Below are 24,309 nucleotides of genomic sequence, written 5' to 3'. Positions count from 1 at the left end.
TACGACAAAGAAGTGTGTAAAGTATAAGGCAATATCTCAAAGAATGAATTTATTTACAATTCTGATGGGAACTGGAAGAGGAGATACCCCAGTTCTAAAGCAATGAGAGACTTTTGATACCGCGAAAACGGAGCAAGGTTGCGATTATTAGAAGTAAATTTCTCGCAAGTGCCGCAAAAGGGCCTAGGTTTAAAATATAAGGTAATAGCCGATGAGATTGACGCTCTCCCACAGCCATATATATCTCTGGGATCGCAAAGCCTTCTTTCTGCCCGTTACAAGCGCTTGGACACAGCCAGTATACCCGCTCTGGAGCGCTTTCAATGGGTTCAGCGTGGTATAACAATGCACATGTCGCACTCGACGGCAACAGCACACTTCCATTTACCATTTGGCCCAATTTTTGTGGCATTTTAATACCTAACCCAAAGTCAGGCAGCGCGCTAACAAGTGCTGCTTGGCGCAATCTCGAGCCGCGATTGCATCATGCTTGCAGACAAAAGTCCTTATCAAAATATTTCACTTTTTTTTTTTAATTTTTTGTTTTTTTTTTTTATTTTGTAGCCGTGCAACGCCCACTATTGGAGCGGCGGCAGCAGATAAATGCGAATTCCATACTTAAAATCGCATAAAAGAGCATAAACTAATTATGGCCCAGTGTGGCTTGGTGGCTTGGTGGCTTGTGGGACTGGCCTAAACAATGTTAGCCACGCTTGAATTCAATTTGCGGCCTGCCGATTGTTGCAAGCTGCTGCCAGTTGCCACCAGATCGGACCCAAATGGTGGCCAGACATTCGTACACTGCCAATGGTTAGTTGCCAAATGTGTTGGCTGCCCGATTGCCGCAACGGCTGCCTTCTACACCCACGCCTCCGACACCTAACCATGCTGCTCATTATTTCATTTAGTTTGTCATACCCTACTTGAAATGATTAAAAAAAAGTATATTTATTTGCTAATCATAAATGTACACGACGCGATTCGCGGAGGCAAGACCCGATTCTGTTTTAGATTGCTATATGACTTCCACATTTAGCTGGATAAAATTGGAATATTCATAAAATTTAAGAAATTTATATTAAGTAAAATTTTATCAATTTACTTTCAATCAAAGCCTTATACTAAATTCTAATTAATACGTACAAGCCTGGGTTCGTGGAAAGAGGCATTTGCTTCAGTCCCCATCAACCACTTAAGTTCCTAATACTATTTACGATTCGGGGCTTACTTGGTGGATTAAAAATATAATAAGCCTTTAAGCAAGTTCGTGGTTAGGATAGTTGTTGGTCGCATTGACTCCAGAGCAGCAGGTATTAATTTAATTGTTTGCAAATAATTGAATTAAACTAACATTCGACTTGATTATGGAATTCAAGTGGGTGGCCTCCGAAAACTGCGAATTCGGGTCTGTTGCGGCAATTTTAATTATATTAAATTCGTGCTAATGTACATATTTAATACTTATTGATGTGATTTGACTAGGCGCTATTCAATCAATCTCTTTGCGTAATTAATCCAATTACAATTGTGTTTGTAAGCGGCAAAGTTAATGGCCATTAAGTTAACGCAATAATTAGCCACTTTTGTGGCCAGACCCACTCGACAACTGTCACAACGAACAGAGAGCATTACGAGTCTTATAAGGTAAGTATTATTTATTTAACACGTTCTATGGCCAGCTCTCAAATGCTTATGACATGCCTCCGCCTTGAAGTTGAAGTGTACACGCTTCAACGGCCACAACTAAGTAGCTTTTGCATTGGGGGATGCCAATTGCCTTCACTTGATAAGGCTTATAACGTGTGCTGAGGAGGTAGGCGGAGGCAGGGCAGATAGGCGGAGGGGGAGAACCAGAGACTCATGTCTCTATGTGAGTGCAAGACAAGTTTTTGGGGGCCAGTTTTCCAGTTTTCTAGACTTAAAGTTATTTTGAAGGAAATACCCGATTCGAAAGTTCATATTTTTAGATTTACTTTTATCCTACTCTAGATCTCAATATTAAATCAAGATCTGATTAAGTATAGCTTTCAAATTTATTTTTATTCAACCATTATTTACTCGAATACAACTTGTAAGTAAATATATATTTTTTTAATAATAAGAACTAGATATCTGATACCTAAGCTTTGACCAATTTAAAAATTTGTTTCTTTTAAAAAATACAAATGAATTTAAGACAAATTTTAGTTAATAGTTCATTTTATTTGTTAGTTCATTTATACCATAACTATTTTAAACAAAATCCGCATTTAAAATTGCACATAAAATCAATTGATTGCACTTAAACACTTTATAAGCCAATTGCAGACTCTGCGCTCAGATCAGAGTTAGTCCATTAACCTTATTCGGTAATTCATGGCATCGCCCACACAATGTGATCATAAGCGCATAAGCATAAACAACTAAGGCAGCAAATCGTAAACAAAAACAAAACAACAACAATAAAGTCAAGCCGCATAATGACCAAAAAAATAAAAAAAACAAGATCGACAAACCGGCAGCCAAAGCAATGCACGGGCGGCGCACGCCTTATGCGTTGGCCCAAATGCCTGGCCTGGCCTTGGCCAAAAAGCTGATGCAGTTGCGCATTTTGTGGGCCAACTGCTGCTGCTGCGTGCGAATAAACCAGTAAAGTGCGTTGTAAAACTGCGCCCGAGCAGGAAGCTGATTTCGATTTGGCTTGAAAACTGCGTAAACTTGAACTTGCAACGCGATCTAGGAAATTGTCGCTGCGGCTGCGTCATGCGTTTTGCGTGCACGCGTTGCGGAAAACATAAATAAAAGACAATTATAATAAAAAAAAAAAGTGAATGGCAACTGGCCGGGCAAGATTTATGGGCAATTGCGATTGGGAGTGGCTGCCAACATGACATGGTAACAACAACGGCGCCGACTGCTACTGCGTGCGGCGCTGGAACTGGAGCTTACGGCTGGAACTTTGGGCGGGGGTGTCTCGGGAGTGTGACACTTTTATTGCGGCGGTCCCATTCGGGACTGGACGACTGGCATTCCCATTTAAGCCATTTCGTAACTGCTGAAGGATGTCTGGAAGAGCTGCACAGCACACGTTCACCAGAAATGCATAACTGTAATTCAAGGGGGCCAAACGTAGGTGTTGTTAAGGCGGATCTGAGCTTTTTCCCCCCCCCCCCTCCCTTCCCCACCACCCCTCGTATGCATACAATTATTTAAGCTGGCGGTATCAAGTTTTTCTGTTTTTTGTTTTTGTTTTACATTACGTGAATTTTTCTATTAATAATTGCGAGTGCCGTTGATCAAGGCAAACAACCCCTGCTCCACTTAAGCCTAACTCTCGTTTTCAGTCTCTGTAACAACAGCAACAAAAACAACAACAGCAACAGCAAAAACAAACAAACTGCAAACAACAACAACTTGTTGCGCGGCAGTTGGCAACAAGTTGGCCAGATGTGTGGCCCCTGACGCAGACGCAGGCGTAACTGCAACTGAAAAACGATAGTAGAGCTTATTCAACGCCCCCTTAAGCGTTTCCATTAGTTGATCGACGTTTTTACTGATTAATTAATGTGCAACTGACAGGAGATGTATTTGTTTTTTGGTTGTCAAAATGCAATTTATCTTTGTCACACAGCCTTATGCTGTGCTGCTATTTTACGAAAAGGCTATAATTATAAAATTCTAAGATCTCTTAAAGTTGTATATCCGTAGCTTAAAAGCTTGTACTTGCAGAAGTTTAAAAAACGCGCTAGCAAAATATCGGCAGTCTATCGAGCAGCCACCACAATATATAAACAGCTGCAAAACCTGCTGTTAACCGTGAACTAGCTCTGTTAAGTGGCGATACTACTGCCAAGTAACGAGTAAATCTGTTAAATGTAAAGCGGCACGTGTTGTGCAAGTATCGAATTTATTGAAGATTGGTTTTATTTAATTCCCGAAAAGCAATGAAGGTAGCAACGAAAAAAGTGAAATCCCTGGACAAAACAAAGCCAACAAAGGGTGTAATGAAGAAAAAGCAGCCGCCAGAGGAATCAAAGTTGCCAAAGGCAACGAAAAAAACAGTAAAACAAAAGAGCGCCGCCGCAACAAGCAAAGATGAGAAGCGTCCAAAGAAGAAGACGGCGAAAACGTTGAAAAAACAGGATTTGGAAGGTCTTAAGGATATAGATCCCGAGTTCTATGATTTTCTGAAAAAGAACGACAAGGAACTGCTAGAGTTTAATCTCATGGACAGTGATGATGACGATGAGGAGGTAGCTGATGTGGCTGAACAAAACGAAGCTGCGGAGAGCGAGGAGGATGATGGGAAATATCACAAGCCTAGCGATGATCTGGCCGTGGCCAGCGACGAGAGCGACTTTGAGGGCGACGAGGATGAAGACGCAGCGGCTGCGGGTGGCGCACAAAAAATAACACTTAACATGCTGCGCCAATGGGAACTGCAGCTGACCAAGCCCAATGTTTCCATTGAAGCAGTCCGTCAGGTAATACAAGCCTTCAATTCCGCGCTGGCCAGCATTAGTGCCGATGCCGAGGGCGAACAGGCCAATGCCGGCACCTACAAAGTTGTTGGCGCCGCCACCTTCAACGGCGTCATTCAGCTGTGCGTGCTCCATTTGCAGCCAGCCATAATCCGTGTGCTGGGCGTCAAACCCAACAGCAGCTTGCCGCTGCACAAGCACAAGAAGTGGGTAAAGGTGCGTGGCTGCCTGCGCTACTATTTGGGCGACTTGATACGCCTCGTGGAGCAGGTGTCCAGCTCGAATATACTTAATGTGCTGCTCAAGCATTTGCATCAAATGGCTGGCATGGTGGCGCCATTTACGGCGCTAGGTAAGACCATCCTCAAGCGTCTGATTGTGCTGTGGGCCACGGGCGATGAAACGGTGCGCGTGCTGGCTTTTCTGTGCATACTGAAAATCACACGAAAACAACAGGTAAGTTACCGCCTAATCCTGTAGAGAATTTTTATTAACACTTGACTTGTTACTCTGGCAGGCCACCATGTTGAATCATGTGCTGAAGGCCATGTATCTGGCGTATGTGCGCAACTCCAAGTTCGTTTCGCCCAGCACGCTGCCGGGCATCAATTTCATGCGCCGCTCGCTGGTGGAGATGTTCGCCCTGGATCTGAACGTTAGCTATCAGCATGCCTTTCTCTACATACGTCAACTGGCCATACATCTGCGCAATGCGGTCATCTTGAAAAAGAAGGACAGCTTCCAGGCGGTCTACAATTGGCAGTTTATCAATTCGTTGCGCTTGTGGTCGGATTTGCTTGGCGCGACGGCAAACAAACCGCAATTGCAGCCGCTGGTTTATCCACTGGTGACCATCACCACCGGCGTCATTCGACTCATACCGACAGCGCAGTATTTTCCGCTACGCTTCCATTGCCTGCAAGCGCTTATCTCGCTGGCTAAGGAGACGCACACGTACGTGCCAATCCTGCCGCTTATTGTCGAGGTGTTGCGCAGCAATACCTTCAATCGGAAGCACACATCGGTGTCCATGAAGCCACTGCAATTTACTTGCATCTTGCGTCTGAACAAGTCGCAGCTGGCAGAGAACGGATTCCGCGATGAGGTCGTCGAGCAGGTGTGCGGCCTGCTGTTGGAGTATCTGGCACATGAGTCGGCCACGCTGGCGTTTAGCGATCTGGTGGTGCCTGTGGTGATGGCCATTAAGGCCTACCTCAAAGAGTGCCGCAATGCCAACTATGTGCGCAAACTGAAACAGCTACTGGAGAAGATTCAGGAGAGCAGCCGTTTTATTGAACAGCAGCGCAGCAAGAGCACCGTCACCTTTGACCTGAAGGATGCACAGGCGGTGCAAGCCTGGGAGCAGCAGGTGCGCAATAAGCGCACACCATTGGACATCTACTATGCCAGCTGGCTGAAGACGCACGAGACCAAGATGCGACGCCAGGCGGCCCAAACAGATGACATCAATGCAGACTACGATGTGCCCAAACTGAAGCGACCGGCGGCCAAGACGGGCGTGACGGTGCGTAATGAAAACGGCGAACTGGAGCTGTTCCCATCGGACTCGGAAGACGATGATGCAGCGGGCATACCACATGACGACGACGACGACGACGATGAGGATGAAGAAGCAGTGCCGCCACAGCCCAAGAAGCCCAAACATAAGCAGGATAATGAGCCGCGCTTGGAGCTAAAGCAGGCGGCGCCCGCAGAGCCCGCTGCAGATGATTACGATGAAGCCGCCACGGCTGTGGATATTGTAAAGGATTTAGATTTGAATGATTGGTAAACTAGCGCATAAAGTTAAACTAGTAATACGTACATATATTAACAAACAAATTCAAAATACACAAACAATGTTTATTTTTTTTCATCCATTGGCTTCTTGCCGGGATTTATTTCGTAATCCTTGTACTTGGGATACGTGCCAATTGTCTCGCCCTCCACCTGCTTGGGCAGTGCGCCCGCGTCCTTCTCCTTGGCATACTGCGCATCCAGCTCAGCTGCATTGCGCTTCTTCATCTCAATGACTTGAAGATTCTTGATCAATTCATCGCGTGAGGGCGGTTCCTCGCGACGACCACGCAGCCAGGCCTCCCATTCGGCGGTCAGCTCCTGGTCAAAGGCCTCCTTATCGGCCGGCTCGAACCAGCGTTCTTTGCGTTGGCCAACAGCCGGATTGGCTGGTATCTCGAAGTATTTGTTTCCGAAGTAATCGTCGCCTTTGTAATCGCCACGATACTTACGCGGCAAGAACGAACGCCAAAAATTGGTCCAAATAATGCCGATCAGATCACGCGTAGGCTTTTTGTTTGCCATTATTTTATGTTTATTTTGTCATTTTTTTTATTGAGGTTAGGTTATTTGTTATGACATCCAGCAGATGTATGTGGCAGTGCTGGAAAACGACAACGATGTGAGTTTATTGCGCGAAAAATTTAAAAATATTTTAAAAACTCAAACACGCAAAAATTATTTTAGCGAGAGCATATACGGACGATGCTGAGCCGTGTAAAAATTCATTTTCGGCTTGATATTGGATTTATTTTGTAATTTTCTAATTCAGGTTGGATGTGACTATTTGTTATGACATGAAGCAGCTTTATGTGGCAGTGTTGTAAAACAACAGCGCGGCGAAACGAGCGCGCGCAATATTTAAATATTGAATGTTAAAAACTCAAAGACGCAAATTATATTTCAGCGGCAGCGCATAGGGACTATGCCAATCCCTTGAAAAGACATCTAATAGATCCGAGCGCAAAGTGTGTTGCGTTTCATTTTCAAAGTCCACATCGGCCAGGACCAGACCGACGCCAGCCGTGTGGGTAAAATACTCGCCCGACCAGTTGGAGGTGCCTATATACGCAACTCTCTCGGTGACCATGTAGGCATTGTGATTGACACGGGCAAAGGGTATTTTCAGCTGCTGCTCATCCGAAGGCACAATAAAACGACGCTGCAAGTTAAACCAATATAAATTTGATGCTTGAAATAAACCACAAATACTTACAATTTGTATATCTACTTGGTGGTCGACAGTGGACAACTCCTGCAGCGAACGCAGATAGTTATCCTCGTTGGGATCCGAGTGCTTCCACCACGAAATCAATAGCTTGACCGCCACGCCACGCTCCACGGCCGCTTTCCTTAGAGCATTATCAATGGGCGGCCAAAACTCCAATTTGCCGCCCAACAAAATCAACGGATAGTAGTCCATGACAGCAATATGCACAAATTCCAGAGCCGTGTCTATGCAGTTTAAGATGGCATCCAGATCATGGGTACGTCCGCTGGCCGTAAGCGGCGGCGGAGCACTGGATATATAGGCATGCATGGTATAGTTTCTGTTGACGCGGATGAGCATAGGCTGACGCAGATTGTATGGGGTATAATAGGACCATGGCCACGGCTTGGGCATGATAGTATCCTTATCGCTGCCCAGCTGCCAGTAGGCCTTGAAGATCTTGGACAAATCGCGACCTAGCTGCGGACAGTTCTGGGCAAGAACGCCCAGCTCTTTGACTTGGGTCAACGAGCGCCAGTCCATGTTGGCGCTGCCCAAATAGAAGTGCTGTCCATCCACAATCCAGAGTTTTGTGTGCAAGGCACCACCCTCATTGGCCAGCTTGACGGCCACCACTTGAGCGGCGCCATAGTTGGCAAAGATTCGGGCATCCGCATGCCACGAGCTCTCCAGGCTCTTGTTCAGCGCAATGCGTATGCGCAACTTGGGCTTGCCCGGATCCCCATTCGAGAGCAAACGCTGGAATAGCTGCTCACCCAGTTGGGTGCTGCTGTCATTCACGTCGACTCCACGCAATGTCCAGTACGGAGCAGCTATGTCTATCGTCGCCTTTGCTTTGGTCAGCAGCAGCTGCCACGCCTCAAAGGTGCTCAAAAACTTGGGACTATCGTGTGTGTAGTTCAAGCCAATTGGTATCGTCTCCACCAGCTGGAGTTGACAAGGCAACGGCTTTTCGACGGGGGTAGTTTCGTCCATATGGCCATTTAGTGTTTCCCAAGGCAACAGCAGTACAATTAGAACAAGCACAAACAATATGAACACGGGTATAATATAGCCATGCCCACAGCATAAGGAGTTTTGCTCTGCTGCAGCAGCCGCGGGACGCCTGCAGCATGACGTAGTCGTTGGCGTTGAGTTTGAATTTCGATTAAGATTTTCCGTTGGAGTCCCATGTAATGGCACTGCGTGATAATCTACAGTTACTTCGGGCATACAACCACGTTTACGACGATCGGACATTGCAATGCCAAGCAGCCAAATGACCGCACATTTCTGGATAGTTCTAATTTATGTTTTTCCAACTAATATATTATTCGCACAGTTGTGACAAATGGGCGCAAGCCCGCCCATCCACCCACGCAAACAAAACATAAAATCAGTGTTGGCTAACAAACTATCTGTTGTTATCGATATCGATGGCACATCGGCTAGAGCTGACTAGCGCTGGGCAATTGTCACAGGAACTTTTCGGAATTAAATTTTAAAAAGCTGTCAATCAATTTTTACTTAGACAGTTATTATTAACGTTTTCTTTATAGACTCGCAGCTATATTCCTTTTAATTATCTTATACTACAATAGACTAGTCAGTCGCTCTTATCGAAATTCACCAGTCACTTGGACAATTGTTGCTCATCTCTAAGACCATGTCACCCTCGCCGCCAGGCAACTTTTGCGATTTGCGCTCAGTCTGTGTTAAAATCTTCCGGCTGAGAGGGCTGAAAATTTTGATGTACGACTGGGTTATCATTTAAAGTCACCTAACAAAATTTTCGAGTGTTTATAAATAGTTGGATATTGTACGAAAAATAAACGCGTAATTATGGCAGCGAGATTAATGAACGCACAGGCACAGGTACGTGTTGCCAAATAACCATGCCTAAATTCTGGAAGCGGGAGTCAGTGCATTCACACATATACACACAGGCACGCAAAGAAAATCAAATTAAAGCTGATAACACAATTAAACTCCAATAACACAATGACATCAATTAAATAATTTGTTCTCATATGCATATCAGCTGAAAAATTAAATGCGCTCGCTATGCAAATTGGAATTTTTCGCGTTGCGCTTTTCTAACCTAAAAACCAATCAAAAAGTTGTTACCTAATCGAAGTATGTTCTGGTACTTCTTTAAATTTTTCAAATGTTGTGTAGAATTTTTTGTGCCAGCCTTTTGTGTTAATTGGTGTGTGTAAATAAAATGACCTTTGAGACAATAACAACAATATTTGCAACAAATTAAACAACGTGCAACTTGTATGTTTTTATATAAGCATCGTTATTCAACTGGCAATTGCTGCGAGAAGCCCCGACCATATATCTTATTTGTTCTTATCTTGTGACACTTTGATAGTATTTTTAATTATAGTCTATATAAAAATATGCAACTGTATTACGTTTGTGCTCGAAAGTCACGCACTCTGCGCGTACTTTTCCATTTAAACGCGGTAAACAGCATAAAATTGGGATCGTTTCTCCAAAAAAAAAAAAAAACAGCTGCAGCTCACTCTGTGGGGGAGCAATAACATCTGCAAGGGGTAGGGGCCCAAATGTTAATGACCTTTACACGTAATTGGTTGAGTTTGCTTGATTTTGCCTTTGTTGCTATTTATTGATCACGTGAATTAGTACTGAAAGCTTACATGTGTATGTACAGTGAAGAGTCCCTTGAGCGGATACTCTCAGTAATAATTCTTGTCGTGCATAGGAAAGTTTATAAGAGTTGTCCGTTAGGGAAAATCTAGTAAATTATATTTCAAGAGATCATTTTTTCTTTTCAAACATTTTTTGTTCGCTTTTTGTAGAAGCGCGTTTGTTATGAGAGCTTTTACTGTATATTGTATAGATACTTAAATGAGAACCATTGCATCAAATGAGAAGCCCGTTGCCAATAGCTATCTTATCGGTAATCTGTTCATACAGCTGGTCAATCAAGTTAATTAATAATATAAGTGCCCCTGATATGTTAATCAACTATTATTTATAGTGTGCCTCTATGCGAATCACAAGGTTTACGCATAGCATTAGCGATGGGCAAACAAATTACTCAGCTTGTGATTTACGATTAAATATTTATGCTTTTCACAGCGCTTGAATTGAGTTGTATAAATGTTTACTAAACTCTAATTATCTGTTTATTGGCAATAACAGTCTGGTTAACATATTTGCCAATGTAAATACCATAACATACAACTGTCTGTTACACATAAATATTAAAAACAAGCGCGCTCTGTTAAGTGGTCTTAACGCGTCTGCTAGCAGCAGAGACCAAGACAAAATGTTATTCTCGTGTAATTTTAAAAGATCTTCGTGTGCGTTTAGCTGTTAATGACAATTTGAGCACTTGTGTTAATATACCTATACATGTTAATGCCATAACATGTAACTGTTATTAACATTTTAAAGTTTCAAAACGCGCAACTCCCAACGTAAAATACTATTTTGTTGGGGTTTTGGTTACAAATTACAGATTTGAAATGTGAAACTATTTTCCAGCTCTCTATTAGCTTTATTCTAATTATATTGAAACGTGCTAATTGGCCAAACACTTGTCTAATTTGGGTATATACAGGTGTGCAAACTGGGCAAACATGTTGTGGATCCCATGGCCCGTCAATTTCATGCTTCCTGCTATACCGCCTCCAAGGTGGCACTGTCGAAATTCGACTCGGACGTCTATCTGCCCTACGATAAGCTGACCAAGCGCCTGGATGTGGTGCGCAGTCGTCTGAATCGCCCGTTGACCTTGTCCGAAAAGGTGCTCTATTCGCATTTGGATGATCCAGCGAATCAGGATATTGAGCGCGGCACATCGTATCTGCGTCTGCGTCCCGATCGTGTCGCCATGCAGGATGCCACCGCACAGATGGCCCTGCTGCAGTTCATCTCCTCCGGCCTGAAGAAGGTTGCGGTGCCCTCGACCGTGCACTGCGATCACTTGATTGAGGCGCAAATCGGTGGTGTCAAGGATTTGGCCCGTGCCAAGGATCTGAATCGTGAGGTTTATGACTTCCTGGCAACGACCTGCGCCAAATATGGCCTGGGCTTCTGGAAGCCAGGCAGCGGCATCATCCATCAGATCATCTTGGAGAACTACGCCTTCCCCGGTCTGCTGATGATCGGCACGGACTCGCACACGCCCAATGGCGGCGGTCTTGGTGGTCTGTGCATTGGTGTCGGCGGTGCTGATGCTGTCGATGTCATGGCTGATATACCCTGGGAGCTGAAGTGCCCCAAGGTGATTGGTGTCAATTTGACGGGCAAAATTACTGGCTGGACCTCGCCCAAGGATGTCATTCTGAAGGTTGCCGACATTCTGACTGTCAAGGGCGGCACTGGCGCCATCATTGAGTATCATGGCGAGGGCGTTGACTCCATCTCCTGCACAGGCATGGCCACCATTTGCAACATGGGTGCTGAGATTGGTGCCACCACCTCGTTGTTCCCCTTCAATCAGCGCATGGCCGACTATCTGAAGTCGACTGGCCGCAGCGGCATCGCCGATGAGGCCAAGAAGTATCAGGCCAAGGTGTTGACCGCAGACAAGAACTGCGAGTACGATGAACTGATTGAGATCAACCTAGATACACTGGAACCGCATGTGAATGGTCCATTCACGCCAGATCTGGCTCATCCCATTAGCAAACTGGGCGAGAACTCCAAGAAGAACGGCTATCCCATGGACATCAAGGTCGGCCTGATTGGCTCATGCACGAACTCCTCGTACGAGGATATGGGTCGCTGTGCCAGCATTGCCAAGGATGCCATGAGCCATGGCCTCAAGTCCAAAATACCATTCAATGTGACCCCCGGATCAGAGCAGATTCGTGCCACTATTGAACGCGATGGCTTCTCCGAGGTGTTCGACAAGTTCGGCGGCACTGTGCTGGCCAATGCCTGTGGTCCCTGCATCGGCCAATGGGATCGTCAGGATGTAAAGAAGGGCGACAAGAACACCATTGTCACCTCGTACAATCGCAACTTTACCGGTCGCAATGATGCCAATCCGGCGACACATTGTTTTGTGACTAGCCCCGAGATGGTCACCGCGTTGTCCATTGCCGGTCGCTTGGACTTCAATCCGTTGAAGGATGAGCTCACTGGCGCCGATGGCAAGAAATTCAAGCTGAAGGCACCGTTCGGTGATGAGCTGCCCTCCAGGGGCTTCGATCCCGGCCAGGACACCTACACCGCACCACCACCAGTAAGTTCAAACTAATCTTTAGATTGCTTGTATCTAATTTGAGTTTCTCTCATAAACAGGTCGGCGATAGCGTCGCTATTGCTGTTGATCCCAAGTCGCAGCGCCTGCAGCTGCTGCAGCCCTTCGACAAGTGGAGCGGCCAGGATCTGACCGACATGACCGTTCTGATCAAGGTCAAGGGCAAGTGCACCACGGATCACATCTCTGCCGCCGGCCCCTGGCTCAAGTATCGCGGCCATTTGGACAACATCTCCAACAACTTGTTCATTGGCGCCACCAACATTGAGAACAATGAGATGAACAAGATCAAGAACCAGCGCACCGGCAAGTGGGGCAATGTTCCCGAAGTCGCACGCGACTACAAGGCCAACAACATTAAGTGGGTGGCCATCGGTGATGATAACTACGGTGAGGGCTCCTCTCGCGAGCATGCCGCTCTCGAACCACGCCATTTGGGTGGACGCGCCATCATTGTGAAGTCGTTTGCGCGCATCCACGAGACTAACCTCAAGAAACAGGGCCTCCTGCCGCTGACCTTTGCCAACGCCGCCGACTACGACAAGGTAAGTTCTGAAATATAAGAATTAGAGCCCTGCATCGAATCAAGTGAAACACCTTTCGGATAGTCGAACTGTCGAGGAAGTCAAGACTCTTATTGTTCCAGCTCAAACTGTTTGAGTTGCAGCTCGAACATGTCACTGACTCGGAACAGGTCGAACATCGTTTAAATGAATATCTTTGGGTTCAAGTCTCTCGATTTTCGGGGCTCTAAAATGAATTTAAATTATATTAGATATATACATATAATTATATATTTGTAGATCCAACCCACGAGCAAGATTTCGCTGCTGAATCTGAGCAGCTTGGCGCCCGGCAAGCCCGTTGATTGCGAGATCAAGAATGGCGACAAGGTGGAGAGGATTAAGCTTAACCATACGCTCAATGATCTGCAGATTGGCTGGTTTAAGGCGGGCAGCGCTCTCAATCGCATGAAGGAGTTGGCCCAATAAGCTACTGACCCCCCTCTCGAGTCGCCTCCCACACATACACACAGCACACACACACACACTCAAGACACGAACACATGCATATAGATACTTATATACGCCCGACATGAAACGCAAGCAATCAAATTATGGTATTCTTTTTTTTCAATCTATATATCATATTTAATTTTTTCTGGCGAGTTGCTTTTTGCTTTTTTTTATTCAGTGTCGAAAGTGCTAATAGTAAAAGTTATGTAATCGAAACATAAATCGAGACATTGTGAAACAGTTTTATATATATATATATACAATTATACATACATAAATTATTATATTTAGTTGAACTTTGTTTTTTTGCTAATTTGTTTGCTGCGAATGCGAATAAAATTTATTGTAATATGTATGAAATACAAAACGCGCAAGATTTTTGATTTTTGAAGCGGACAATAAGTGACCACAACATCCATTTCGGACATGTGCTGACCCATTTCCTGCACCCCAAATGCATCCACTCATTAACGTGTGTTTAAATTAATTGTATCAATTATAAAACTTAAAACTTAAAAAAAGAAAACAAACAAACACCTAGCAATATATATTGAATGAATAAAACTTTGAAACTGTCAACTGTTTCTATAGATTTAAATGCTATTTATATTAGCAATTGTCCAAATTTACAGTCCTGCTACATTATGGCCAACAAGGCGCAGAGCTCGAATAGTTTCACTTCCGTAACAAACTTAACTATCGCCACGCCGCGCACCAAACGCAAATGGCGCCTCCATTTCAAGCTGATCGATTTGTACAGGAAGAACGAGTGTCTCTGGATGGAGAATCACAAGGACTTCTTCAATTACGATCTAAAGGCACAGATCTGGCAACAGATCGCTGAGGAAATGATCACTACTGCACATCCTGTGCCAACGCCGGAGAGATGGAAGCAGCTCATTGTTAAATGGCGCTACAAGGTCCAGCTGAATCAAGTGCGTCGACAGGGGGCCCAATTTTATAATAAAGTCGGAGAGCAGCCACCAAAGTTGCGCTATTCGGATCGATTTCAGTTTTTGCTCAAACACATGTTCGACCGCAAAAAGCCAGTTAACAAAGTGGTTCAAGTTGTAAGTGGGCATTTAAATTGCAGATCTTTTAGACATCCAGCCAACCTAGAATTGCATTAAAACTTTTATTTAAATATATTTTAATATTTGTACTACAATAATTTTCACTCACAATCCCTTTAGCCCGAGTCTGAATCGGAAAGCGTGCCCGGGGAGAGTCTCGCAGCCAAGTGCATGCGTTTGGGTCGCAGTAAGAGCAAAAGCCCCACATTCTTTGGACAAAAGCTGCAAACTTTGGAGCACCTGAGGAATAGACGACGCGGCACTATGAGCCTAACATCGGAGGCTTTTCATCGGCTGCCGTAGGTTGGAGCAACCGGGCGGACGCTGAAAATTTGAACAATGAGCATTTGTACCTTCATAAAATTCGAGAATGTATTTACATATAGCCTTTTCGATTTTATTACATTTCTTTTTAGTTTATTTTGTTTTTTTTTTTTTTTGTTTTTTTTTTAATTATAATAATTTGTTTTGCTGTGGTTTTTGCCATTTAAATAGTAAAACGTTTTTATATAACAATTCATAATTTTAGCTTACAATAGTTTTTCTTTTGTTTTGTTTTTCTTTTTTATATATTTCGTACTTCTTACAATTTTCTGTTTTGCAAACACGATTTCCTCGAAAACACTTTCCATGCAAATATACAACGTTCAGAACATGGTTTTGCATTAATTTAATATCTGTATATATACATGTATATATATATAACATTTATGTGTGTGTATATATATGCATATATATATATGTATATATATGTATAATTATGTATATAACTAAAAAATGCGTAAATAAATTGTTTTTGTTACTTATGTATCTTATGTGTTTTGTAATCTCCTTTTCATAAAAGGAACAAATCGCACATGCTGGTTAAACATGTTAATATTTCAATATACAGCAATAATATATATTATTTGTTGCCATCTGGTGTTAATTTCTTGTTTGTTGTTTAACATCGTTTCGCGTTACTTTTAATTACACACAATAATCGATATTATAAACCTGAATTGTTTTTGTTAATATTTTGTTGTTGGTTGTGGTGTTTGTTTTTTTGTTTTGTTTTGTTTTGTTTTGTTAAAGCGGCACTCTAAATTGTATTTACGCTCTCCTATCTCTCTCTCTCGTTTATCTCAGTTGCTCTCAGTTTTGCTTAATAGCTGTTAGCTGTCCCAGGATTTTTGGATGAGCAGCAGGCGGCATCTCTGCTATTGTCTCATGCGTCTCTTTGTTAATTACCATGCAGTAGTAGTTTATTGTTTCTACATATCTCTATTGCTATTGAAATGGCTGTTAAAGGTTTTGGTTTTGAACGCATCATTCCCACTCGGTGGTACCGGGCGGCTTGGCTGTCAAGTCGTACAGCACCCTCGAAATTCCATCCAGTTTCGATATATCGCGCACTATCTGATTTAGAACCTGTAATAAGTAAACAAGAACAAGTTAGCAATTGTTATTGCATTTAAAAGCAGCCTCTTGATGACCCACTTGCAATGGCAGTTGAGCAGAGCCGGGCACAGCTGGCACACCAGTCATAAAATCGTTCGTTATAAATGGACGTAACACCACAGATCTTCTGCAGGAGGGCGTACGATTAATGGGATCACGATCAAAGTGTACGGGTATCAGAACTACGGGCATTTGTGAGATTTTCCGATACAAACCCGCTTGCATAATAATCTATTGATAAGAAATATAATTATAATCACAATTAACTTGCTTTATTTTTGTGCTCACCTCATTGGCTATGGCATCCGCTTGCCGGAGCTGTGCCAGCACCACAGTATTGAGCGTTGTGTGCGTTATATCCGTAATTAGATACTGCACGGGCTCGCCAAAGATATAACAGACTCGGTTAACATTATGCAATATGCGCGGTATTATTTTGGCCAAAAACAACATATCCTGCCAGTTGGGCTCCGGGCTCGTCGTTGACAAACCCACCACATAGCTATAGGTGCGTTTATCACCCTGCACACCCACCGATCGTACCGGCAACAGTGTTGCCTGTATATCTGAATTGGCAGAGATGCGCAAAAGTTCCTTTTGCTCAACTTCACTGGTGGCGCCCGTCACACGATTAATAAGCGCATGGTTCTTTTGCAGTTTATTCTTGTAGTCCACAATAACGCGCACGATGACCTGTGAACGTAAAAAATCGAGGATTAGTCGGATTTATGATGGTCTTTGAATATTTCATGCCTGTGTCTCTGAGTAATCCTTTTCCATATAGGCTTCCTCCGCGCATAGCACGCGTATGGCTAGTCCAGGTCCGGGAAAGGGCTGTCGCTCGACCAATTCCGCTGGCAGGCCCAGATCATTGCCTAGATCACGCACCTCGTCCTTGTGAAAGTCACATAATGGTTCTACGACACGTCCAGCATTACGCAGCTCCCTGCAAAAATTATTTAACATACATTTAGAGAAAGTTAATACGAAATTTTGGGTATTTATAGTAGGGTAAGGTTAACACAAAATATAATTGTATCCTTTGGCACACGCAGTGCCAGCACTTGCCTACAACTTGTTGTAGGGTCAATTTCTTTAAAATGTTTGGCTCCAGTTATATGTTCCATATATGAACTGCTTCCGATATACATATGAATTTCTAATATTTTTCACAAGGCATACCAAAATAAAACAAACTAAAATATAATAATATCTTGAATATGCTAGCGCACTACCGTATCAGATCCGTGTCATTGTGATGCGTCTTGATTGTTTCGGCATTCGTGCTGACCATATTGGACGCGGATTCAATCAAATCGGGTCGCAGTGTGCCCTGCGCCAGCAGTACCTCCTCGGGTTTTAGTTTCAATTCAGCGACCACATCGTTGGTCACTTTTACAAATATATCACCAATGATTTTACGCTTCTCTTCCGGATTATAGGTCTGGCATAGCATCGGCGTTTCAACAACAGAATACTGGCCGGGTCGCTTCACTTGCGTGGTGCCCTTGAGGAACGTGTAGCCTTCCTTACGCACTATCAAATCAATGCCAATATCTCGCAACGAACGCTCCACCTTTTCGCTTTCGTTCTTGCGCATGAAACCTGTGAGGTAAGCATTAAATTAGTTAAACAGCTAAGGCTAAAAAATCCTCCGGTGCTAACATTACCATTATCCACATGCACTGCTATGATTTGGCTTGGATGCAGAGCACGTCGTAGTAATGCGGCACACACACTCGAATCAACGCCGCCGCTGACCAGCAACTGCAAAGAGTTTAACAATTTGATATAGTTTTCTTAATACAATATTTACGAAATTTAGAGACATACCAAGACTTTGTTATTGCCCACTTTTTCGCGTATATAGCGTATGCATTCCTCTTTCCGACTGCCCATGGTAAAGTTTGGCGTTAGCTCGCATATTTCGTACAGAAAGTTTGATAGCATTTGTTTGCCATTGATGGTTAGATCGACTTCTGGATGAAATTGTACGCCATAGATTCGCAAGATCTCGTTATAGATGGCTGTCACAATGCGATTCGTTGACCAGCCACCGACTTTAAGTTTCTCGCCCACGCGCTCCACGCTATCGCCATGGGTGAGCAGCACTGACTGTGTGCGACTAAGGCGACTGCAAGAGATTAAACATGTTTATTAATTGAAGTGAACAAATTAAATGATTTATAAAATGTGAGGCCACGTGTAGATCAGTTTATAGACTACGCTAAACTGAACTGTTCCTGGCTTCGTTTTGCTCTGGCAGCATTGTATCAGCGCTCAAATGAGCTTGCAATTTGAACGCTTTCTTTTTGCTGCTGGAGATGCATAATAGGGATTTCCTTAGTCCTACCTAAACAACGGGCACGATGTTTCAATCTCAATATTTTGCTGGCCATCCTCGCGCACGTCCGTCTTGAGCACGGTGCCGCCGAACTCTTTGTTGATTAACTGCATGCCATAGCAGATGCCCAGCATAGGGATTTTCAGTTTAAACAGATCGGGATCATACGTGGGCGCATCTTCAGCATAAACTGAATTGGGTCCACCGGAGATGATGATGCCCCTATAGCCATTATCGCGTATCGTCGACGCTGGCGTATCCAATGGCAGAATGTCCGATTCTACCAAAAGTTCGCGCACCTTGCGATCGATGACCTGCTCGAATAATTAAAAACGATTATTATCGTCATTGATAGCTGCGTATGATATCGATTACTTACCTTGCCATACTGTGCACCAGCATCGAGTATAACAATTTTATCGTGTCGCAGTCCATTCTCCGCTGTCGTTAGAAATATAGTTGTACTCATATCTTTATCGTTGCAGCACTGCCCGGCAGGAGAAAGAAGGAGAGAGAGAGATGGCGTGATTAACAGCTGCCGTTAACAATAAATGTCATGCAATTCTCTAAAGCATCCAACTGCAACTAGCAATTTGCGCCAGATCTTTAAGCCTATTTATATGCCAATATTTGTAACTGCTCATGTCTGGCTGTGTAACTAAAGCATGTGCAACAAGGTCGAAATTGAATTTAAGGCCTTATCAATTGCAATAAACAACGCAACGTCTGTTTAAATTGTAACAAATGAACAACACATACCGGTAAAATCTTTTGGATCACACGTAGAATCATTCAACATGCAGACAAATTGTCAGGCCTTGTTTTTTGCGACAATTCTACGATAGACAACAAACATTTCCATTTTGGTCAACAGCAATGAATAACGAAAATCTATTTGGGGGGGGAGGCGACGTGAAAAAAGGTCAAGAGGCGACGCCGTGAAAATAAGTTGAGCATATTTTTCTTTACCAGTGCTATGAGCGTAAGCTGCGGGTGCGGAGGAATTTGACGTAAATATGCGAGTCGGCGAATAAAAAACAGATTTCGTACTTTTTAAACAAAAATTCACATTGGTCCATTTATTTTATTTTTTTTTCTGCATCTGAGTATGTGGGGCCGGGACCGGGGCCGGCTAGTGACCGCGACAGATGACATGCAGAAAGAGCATGAGAGAGCGGGTGATATATATATATATATATGTATGTGTGTGTGTGTGTGTTTTTATATGTGCAAGGAGAACTGAGCTAAAGAGGTGACAGGCGAATGAAAACTCAAAACACGCGCTGGTAATGCAAATGCCGTGGAATGCGAAAATGCGTAAATCAAAATGTGCAAAGGCAACGGTAAACAGGCAGTGTGTCTTACAGTTGTTATTGTGTTTGTGTGGCAACTCTATGCTTTGCATTTTTAAAACAATTTCGGATCAATTATCTGTGTGCCCGTTTCGCCACAGCATGCGCTCAGGCAAAGTTGCATTGCGATAAGAAGAACAACAGTAACACAAACACCCAAGTCCGAGTCAAAGGCTATCAACAAGCAGCAAAAACAACAACAAAAAGCAATTTGAGATGCGCATTGAGGACACGCACGTGGGAAATGGTATTGAACCAAGCTTATAACCACAAAACGACCACAATTATCTTTATGTCATGCGATTTGCAAGCGCATACAAATGTCGGTCAAAAACACGCATTTGCTCACGCAAAAAAAAAGAATGCAAAAAAAAAGAGCTTGTGATGCGCGGTTTGTGGGAGGCGCTGGTTGATGTTGAATTTCTTACCTGCTTACTAATTGCCGGGCGGAGCTGTAGGCCTGTAGTTAAGGCTGAAAACTTTATTCTTACACACTAAATACACGTTTCTTTTGGGTGCGGAATCCCGGTTAGCTTTGATTTTTGCACACTTCTTTTTTCTTTTTTGGGCAAAACGGCACCGCGTCCGTCTCCGACCAAACCGCAAATATTTGACAATTTTCAGGGCCTTACGAGAGCCGCTGCAGCAGGCGCGTGGGTGTCTGTTTGATGTTCCGTGTTGTTCTCGTTTATTAGACAGGCGGCTGGCTACGATTTAGCACTGTCCAGAGCATTAAAATTTAAATATTACGGGGCTCTGCAACTAAACTTTTCGTGAATAAAAGCCGAAAGATGACATATTGACGAAGAAATTAGTGTTGGGTTGTGCATGAGCGAAAAAGAACTATTGGATCATTTGAATAATTCGGAAGTGTTCATTATTTATGCTCAATTCCCTGTTGCTTATTGTAAATTGCTGCATACATGTAGACTCTTTGTCTAATCGATTCGTATACATATTAAACAGGATGTTCGAAAAGCATATTTATTTGTAAGCTTAAGCACTACCAAAATGTATTTTTTGCACATTTCATGCAATCTAGTTCGCTCCTTAAAACTGAACCAAATGAATGAACACGAGTGAGTTACGATTACACAGCACTGGATGAGTATTAATGTCAGCGTTGCTGCAAATATGTAAAACGATAAATTAAAGCAGCTGTATCGTTAGTGTTGGCAAATGCACGACCTACAGCATTACTCAATACACACCAGCTGGGCCCGCCAAAAATGATTCGGATGCGCGCTAATTCGGTTACGTTGTGAAAACTAGTAAGTGTTCTTAAATTAAACAAATACAATGGGTCCAGCAAATGCATCACAGTCCGATATAAGCGTTGACGACGAAGCAGAAATACTGGCACTTGAAAAACTGCTGGGCGAAGCTGAAAACGATAATGCGGAGAATGCAAAGTCAGCACTGGCACCGCCGCCACTCACTTTGGCCACTGCAGTACCCCGATTACGCGAAGACAGTAGCTTCGCAGACGCCTTCAGCTATGAGGTGACCGTGAAGCCAACGCAGACAAAAGTACAGTCAAAACTCAAATCCAATGAACCGGAACTCGATTCATCTGACGACGAAGAGGTCAAGAACTTCTTGGAGCGCAAGTATAATGAATATGGCAGTGATATCAATAAAAAACTTAAACAGCAGCGTGAAAGTGCACACGAGAGCAAAGTGGCTCGCGAGGTGGACCAGTCGTTGAGAGCAGGTGTAAAACTGGTCGAATCAACGGCACAGCCGGAGGCTCTGCGTCTTAAAAACCCGCACAATCCCATCCAGCGAAAGGCGCTAGCGAGCAACTCTTTCCAAAGACCACCGCAGGCAGCAGCGGCAGCCGCAACCTCGGGCCAATCTCTACAAAAGACTACGATCTCGGCTATTTATACAGATCCCGTATTTGGGCTGCGCATGATCAATCCGTTGATATCCAGCGCCTTGCTGCAGGAGCGCATGGACGGCCGCAAGTCGGTGCCTTTTTCGGGTCTAGCATTTCATATAGAACGCGGCGATTTGTCCAAGGATTGGGTCATTGCCGGTGCCTTGGTGTCCAAGCAGCCGGTGCGCAATACGAAAAAAGGGGATCCCTACTCCACGTGGCGTCTTTCAGATCTACGAGGTGAAATGAAAACTGCCTCCATTTTCCTCTTCAAAGAGGCGCACAAAGCGCTGTGGAAAACCGCAGAGGGCATGTGTCTGGCCGTCCTAAATCCAACGATCTTTGAGAAGCGCGCGGGCAGCAAAGATGTCGCCTGCCTGTCCATTGATACCTCACAGAAGGTGATGATACTGGGCCAGTCCAAGGATTTGGGCACATGCCGGGCAACCAAAAAGAATGGCGACAAGTGCACTTCTTTGGTGAATCTAACTGACTGCGATTACTGTGTGTTCCATGTGAAGCAGGAGTTTGGTAAAATGTCCAGGCGGTCCGAGCTGCAATCGGCCACTACCGGACGCGGTCTAAACGAGTTGCGCAACAAGGTGTTGGGTGAGTTGTTATATATGTATTTTTTTAGCCTTTATTCATATGTATTTTCACAGGCAAGAGCGAGGTTTTCTATGGTGGACAGATTTTCTCAGCGGTGCCAGCACGCAAGAGCGCCAAGCTAATCAACAAGGAGCGCGAGCGTCTCAGCAAGCTGGCCGGCTACGATGTGTCGCCCTTTGCGCACAGCGTTGATCACGAATCAAAGCCGAGAAGCTGCTTGCCCATAGATGTACCGTATGCGGAGCGCGGTGGGCCCGTTTCTCGCCTGGCAGGCAATGTGGAGGCAACAAGCAAACAGCGCTATAAGGATCTAGAGCGTTTGCGGCAGCTGCGTGCGGAAAGCGAACGCTTTGAACAGGCACCGGCAACGTCTCAAGCCACGCCTGCAACACCCACAACGCCCACGACTATGGATGCTGTCACGCCCACGACGCCACAAAGCGTGCCGGAAAAGTTTAAGAATCGTGGCTTCTCCTTTGATGCCAGCCTAACGCCCAAGCTCGCTGGCAGCGAAAATTTCAGCTTCGAGGTAAACATTGGAGCCCGACAGGCGCAGAGCGCCAAACTGAAAGCAGCTGCGCTGCTCAAGAAGAAGCCATTGGAAAAGGTTAATCCGAATTCCACGCGCGGCACCGCAACGGGCAAACGGCGTGCCATCGATGAGCTGCACGACAAGTTCTCCACCAGTGGAAAGCGTCAAAAACTGGAGGAGGAGGAACGCGAAATAATGCGTAAATCTCGCATAGAACGTATCATGGCCGCCACATCGTCGCACACAAATCTAGTCGAGCTGCGGGAGCGGGAGGCCCAAAGCGATTACTTCGATAAGCTGGAGCGCAAAGAGGCCATGGAGGAGAAAATGCTAAGCACATATAAAATGCCCTGCAAGGCTGTCATTTGCCAGCGCTGCAAATACACCGCATTTGCGGCCGCCGAGCGTTGCAAAGAGGAGAAGCATCCACTTAAAGTGGTCGATGCACAAAAGCGTTTCTTTCAGTGCAAGGATTGCGGTAATCGCACAACCACCGTTTTTAAGTTGCCCAAGCATAGCTGCAGCAGCTGCAAGGGTTCACGCTGGGAGCGCACAGCCATGATACGCGAGCGCAAGGTATGCACGGGCCGGGAGGCACTATCGGTGCGCGGCGATGAGGAGACCTTTCTGGGCAGCGTGGCAAGCGCGGCGAGTCTGAATTTGCTAGTGCCCGAGGAGGAATAGACATGGGGTTCGTCTACTTTCTTGTATTTTAAATATATATATATATACTAAAAAAAAATTACCCGGCATCGTCCGGGTTAAAAACTGCGCCATTTTTCGAATACCCATCATACGTCTATGCATTCGCCCACATTTAACTATTAACCAATATAATAAATGAATATACAAATTGACAATTGCTACTAGATTAGAACCGCCGATGTCCCGATTGTTTGTCCGACGATAAAGTTTAAATATTTAAAATTCTCGTGGTAATCTTAACTCTTGATATAATCCGGACCTTCAGCTTCGTATCTCTAACAGTTAGAACAAATTTTTAATTTTATATATATATTTATATTGAATATTATTATATATAAATGGCATACAAATTTATATTAATATATTATATACAGTCTAGTTTTTGGCATATACATCAATAAGTACAAATGGTCAAATTTCTTATATATATATAGTATATATAAAAGCAAGTGCATAACTTGAAGCACGGTGCTAAAAATACTTGGCGTTAAAATTTTGTATTGTGCGCAAATCTTAAGCAAATTTGAAAGGATCTTTTGAATAAATATTAATATTTGGTATGATAGTGACTTTCAAAAAATTTCAAAAATAAGTATTTTAGAAATTGCACAACGCAAACGTTTTGATTTCCCTTGCTTAAAGCT

General features: G+C 44.0%; 7 protein-coding genes and 1 non-coding gene across 8 annotated transcripts; 4 read left to right on the top strand and 4 right to left on the bottom strand.

Annotated features, from left to right (window-relative positions):
- The first annotated feature begins 3,845 nt into the window (after positions 1 to 3,845).
- Noc2 (Nucleolar complex protein 2) lies at positions 3,846 to 6,336 on the top strand. The gene is made up of 2 exons (XM_002052862.4): positions 3,846 to 4,916; positions 4,978 to 6,336. The coding sequence occupies exons 1-2, from the start codon at positions 3,924 to 3,926 to the stop codon at positions 6,250 to 6,252; spliced, it is 2,268 nt and encodes a 755-aa protein (XP_002052898.1). The 5' UTR covers positions 3,846 to 3,923; the 3' UTR covers positions 6,253 to 6,336.
- LOC6627468 (NADH dehydrogenase [ubiquinone] 1 alpha subcomplex assembly factor 2) lies at positions 4,935 to 6,782 on the bottom strand. Its single transcript, XM_002052863.4, has 2 exons — positions 6,286 to 6,782; positions 4,935 to 6,211 (listed from the first exon to the last, which is right to left on the bottom strand). Exon 1 carries the CDS (start codon positions 6,780 to 6,782, stop codon positions 6,324 to 6,326), a length of 459 nt encoding a protein of 152 aa, XP_002052899.1. The 3' UTR covers positions 4,935 to 6,211; positions 6,286 to 6,323.
- Positions 6,783 to 6,985: 203 nt separating this feature from the next.
- Positions 6,986 to 8,862, bottom strand: LOC6627469 (5'-3' exonuclease PLD3). Its single transcript, XM_002052864.4, has 2 exons — positions 7,474 to 8,862; positions 6,986 to 7,419 (listed from the first exon to the last, which is right to left on the bottom strand). The coding sequence occupies exons 1-2, from the start codon at positions 8,725 to 8,727 to the stop codon at positions 7,141 to 7,143; spliced, it is 1,533 nt and encodes a 510-aa protein (XP_002052900.1). The 5' UTR covers positions 8,728 to 8,862; the 3' UTR covers positions 6,986 to 7,140.
- Positions 8,863 to 9,173: 311 nt separating this feature from the next.
- Positions 9,174 to 14,307, top strand: mAcon1 (Mitochondrial aconitase 1). Its single transcript, XM_002052865.4, has 4 exons — positions 9,174 to 9,342; positions 11,063 to 12,694; positions 12,754 to 13,257; positions 13,516 to 14,307. Exons 1-4 carry the CDS (start codon positions 9,310 to 9,312, stop codon positions 13,702 to 13,704), a joined length of 2,358 nt encoding a protein of 785 aa, XP_002052901.1. The 5' UTR covers positions 9,174 to 9,309; the 3' UTR covers positions 13,705 to 14,307.
- LOC6627471 (uncharacterized) lies at positions 14,283 to 15,206 on the top strand. The gene is made up of 2 exons (XM_002052866.4): positions 14,283 to 14,798; positions 14,922 to 15,206. The coding sequence occupies exons 1-2, from the start codon at positions 14,283 to 14,285 to the stop codon at positions 15,102 to 15,104; spliced, it is 699 nt and encodes a 232-aa protein (XP_002052902.2). The 3' UTR covers positions 15,105 to 15,206.
- Positions 15,207 to 15,802: 596 nt separating this feature from the next.
- bur (GMP synthase burgundy) lies at positions 15,803 to 19,427 on the bottom strand. The gene is made up of 10 exons (XM_002052867.4): positions 19,345 to 19,427; positions 18,965 to 19,072; positions 18,595 to 18,899; positions 18,075 to 18,375; positions 17,912 to 18,008; positions 17,477 to 17,846; positions 16,995 to 17,187; positions 16,530 to 16,934; positions 16,281 to 16,472; positions 15,803 to 16,211 (listed from the first exon to the last, which is right to left on the bottom strand). The coding sequence occupies exons 1-10, from the start codon at positions 19,375 to 19,377 to the stop codon at positions 16,110 to 16,112; spliced, it is 2,106 nt and encodes a 701-aa protein (XP_002052903.2). The 5' UTR covers positions 19,378 to 19,427; the 3' UTR covers positions 15,803 to 16,109.
- On the bottom strand, positions 18,431 to 18,563 carry LOC116651750 (small Cajal body-specific RNA PsiU2-38.40.4). Its single transcript, XR_004304780.1, has one exon. It is a non-coding gene; the product is annotated as a small Cajal body-specific RNA PsiU2-38.40.4 (non-coding RNA).
- Positions 19,428 to 21,129: 1,702 nt separating the features above from the next.
- On the top strand, positions 21,130 to 24,225 carry Mcm10 (minichromosome maintenance 10 homolog). The gene is made up of 2 exons (XM_002052868.4): positions 21,130 to 22,428; positions 22,482 to 24,225. Exons 1-2 carry the CDS (start codon positions 21,237 to 21,239, stop codon positions 23,642 to 23,644), a joined length of 2,355 nt encoding a protein of 784 aa, XP_002052904.1. The 5' UTR covers positions 21,130 to 21,236; the 3' UTR covers positions 23,645 to 24,225.
- The last annotated feature ends 84 nt before the right edge of the window (positions 24,226 to 24,309 follow it).

The sequence above is a fragment of the Drosophila virilis genome, chromosome 4 (genome assembly GCF_030788295.1).
Source record: "Drosophila virilis strain 15010-1051.87 chromosome 4, Dvir_AGI_RSII-ME, whole genome shotgun sequence".
In the NCBI taxonomy this organism is placed as follows: domain Eukaryota; kingdom Metazoa; phylum Arthropoda; class Insecta; order Diptera; family Drosophilidae; genus Drosophila; species Drosophila virilis.
Note: the sequence above shows the minus strand (reverse complement) of the source record. Positions and strands in the feature narration are given on the sequence as shown.

What these genes read in the sequence shown, in the direction of transcription:
- LOC6627468 (XM_002052863.4), bottom strand. Translation starts at nt 6,782, where the DNA reads ATGGCAAACAAAAAGCCTACGCGTGATCTGATCGGCATTATTTGGACC.
- Mcm10 (XM_002052868.4), top strand. Translation starts at nt 21,237, where the DNA reads ATGGGTCCAGCAAATGCATCACAGTCCGATATAAGCGTTGACGACGAA. An exon ending in GTTGCGCAACAAGGTGTTGG is followed by an intron (nt 22,429 to 22,481) that starts GTGAGTTGTTAT and finishes GTATTTTCACAG; the next exon opens with GCAAGAGCGAGGTTTTCTAT.
- LOC6627469 (XM_002052864.4), bottom strand. Translation starts at nt 8,727, where the DNA reads ATGTCCGATCGTCGTAAACGTGGTTGTATGCCCGAAGTAACTGTAGAT. An exon ending in ACCAAGTAGATATACAAATT is followed by an intron (nt 7,420 to 7,473) that starts GTAAGTATTTGT and finishes TTTAACTTGCAG; the next exon opens with CGTCGTTTTATTGTGCCTTC.
- bur (XM_002052867.4), bottom strand. Translation starts at nt 19,377, where the DNA reads ATGATTCTACGTGTGATCCAAAAGATTTTACCG. An exon ending in ACATCGTGCCCGTTGTTTAG is followed by an intron (nt 18,376 to 18,594) that starts GTAGGACTAAGG and finishes AATCTCTTGCAG; the next exon opens with TCGCCTTAGTCGCACACAGT. An exon ending in AGCAGTGCATGTGGATAATG is followed by an intron (nt 17,847 to 17,911) that starts GTAATGTTAGCA and finishes CTTACCTCACAG; the next exon opens with GTTTCATGCGCAAGAACGAA.
- LOC6627471 (XM_002052866.4), top strand. Translation starts at nt 14,283, where the DNA reads ATGAATAAAACTTTGAAACTGTCAACTGTTTCTATAGATTTAAATGCT. An exon ending in TTAACAAAGTGGTTCAAGTT is followed by an intron (nt 14,799 to 14,921) that starts GTAAGTGGGCAT and finishes CAATCCCTTTAG; the next exon opens with CCCGAGTCTGAATCGGAAAG.
- mAcon1 (XM_002052865.4), top strand. Translation starts at nt 9,310, where the DNA reads ATGGCAGCGAGATTAATGAACGCACAGGCACAG. An exon ending in CCTACACCGCACCACCACCA is followed by an intron (nt 12,695 to 12,753) that starts GTAAGTTCAAAC and finishes TCTCATAAACAG; the next exon opens with GTCGGCGATAGCGTCGCTAT. An exon ending in ACGCCGCCGACTACGACAAG is followed by an intron (nt 13,258 to 13,515) that starts GTAAGTTCTGAA and finishes ATATATTTGTAG; the next exon opens with ATCCAACCCACGAGCAAGAT.
- Noc2 (XM_002052862.4), top strand. Translation starts at nt 3,924, where the DNA reads ATGAAGGTAGCAACGAAAAAAGTGAAATCCCTGGACAAAACAAAGCCA. An exon ending in AAATCACACGAAAACAACAG is followed by an intron (nt 4,917 to 4,977) that starts GTAAGTTACCGC and finishes TTACTCTGGCAG; the next exon opens with GCCACCATGTTGAATCATGT.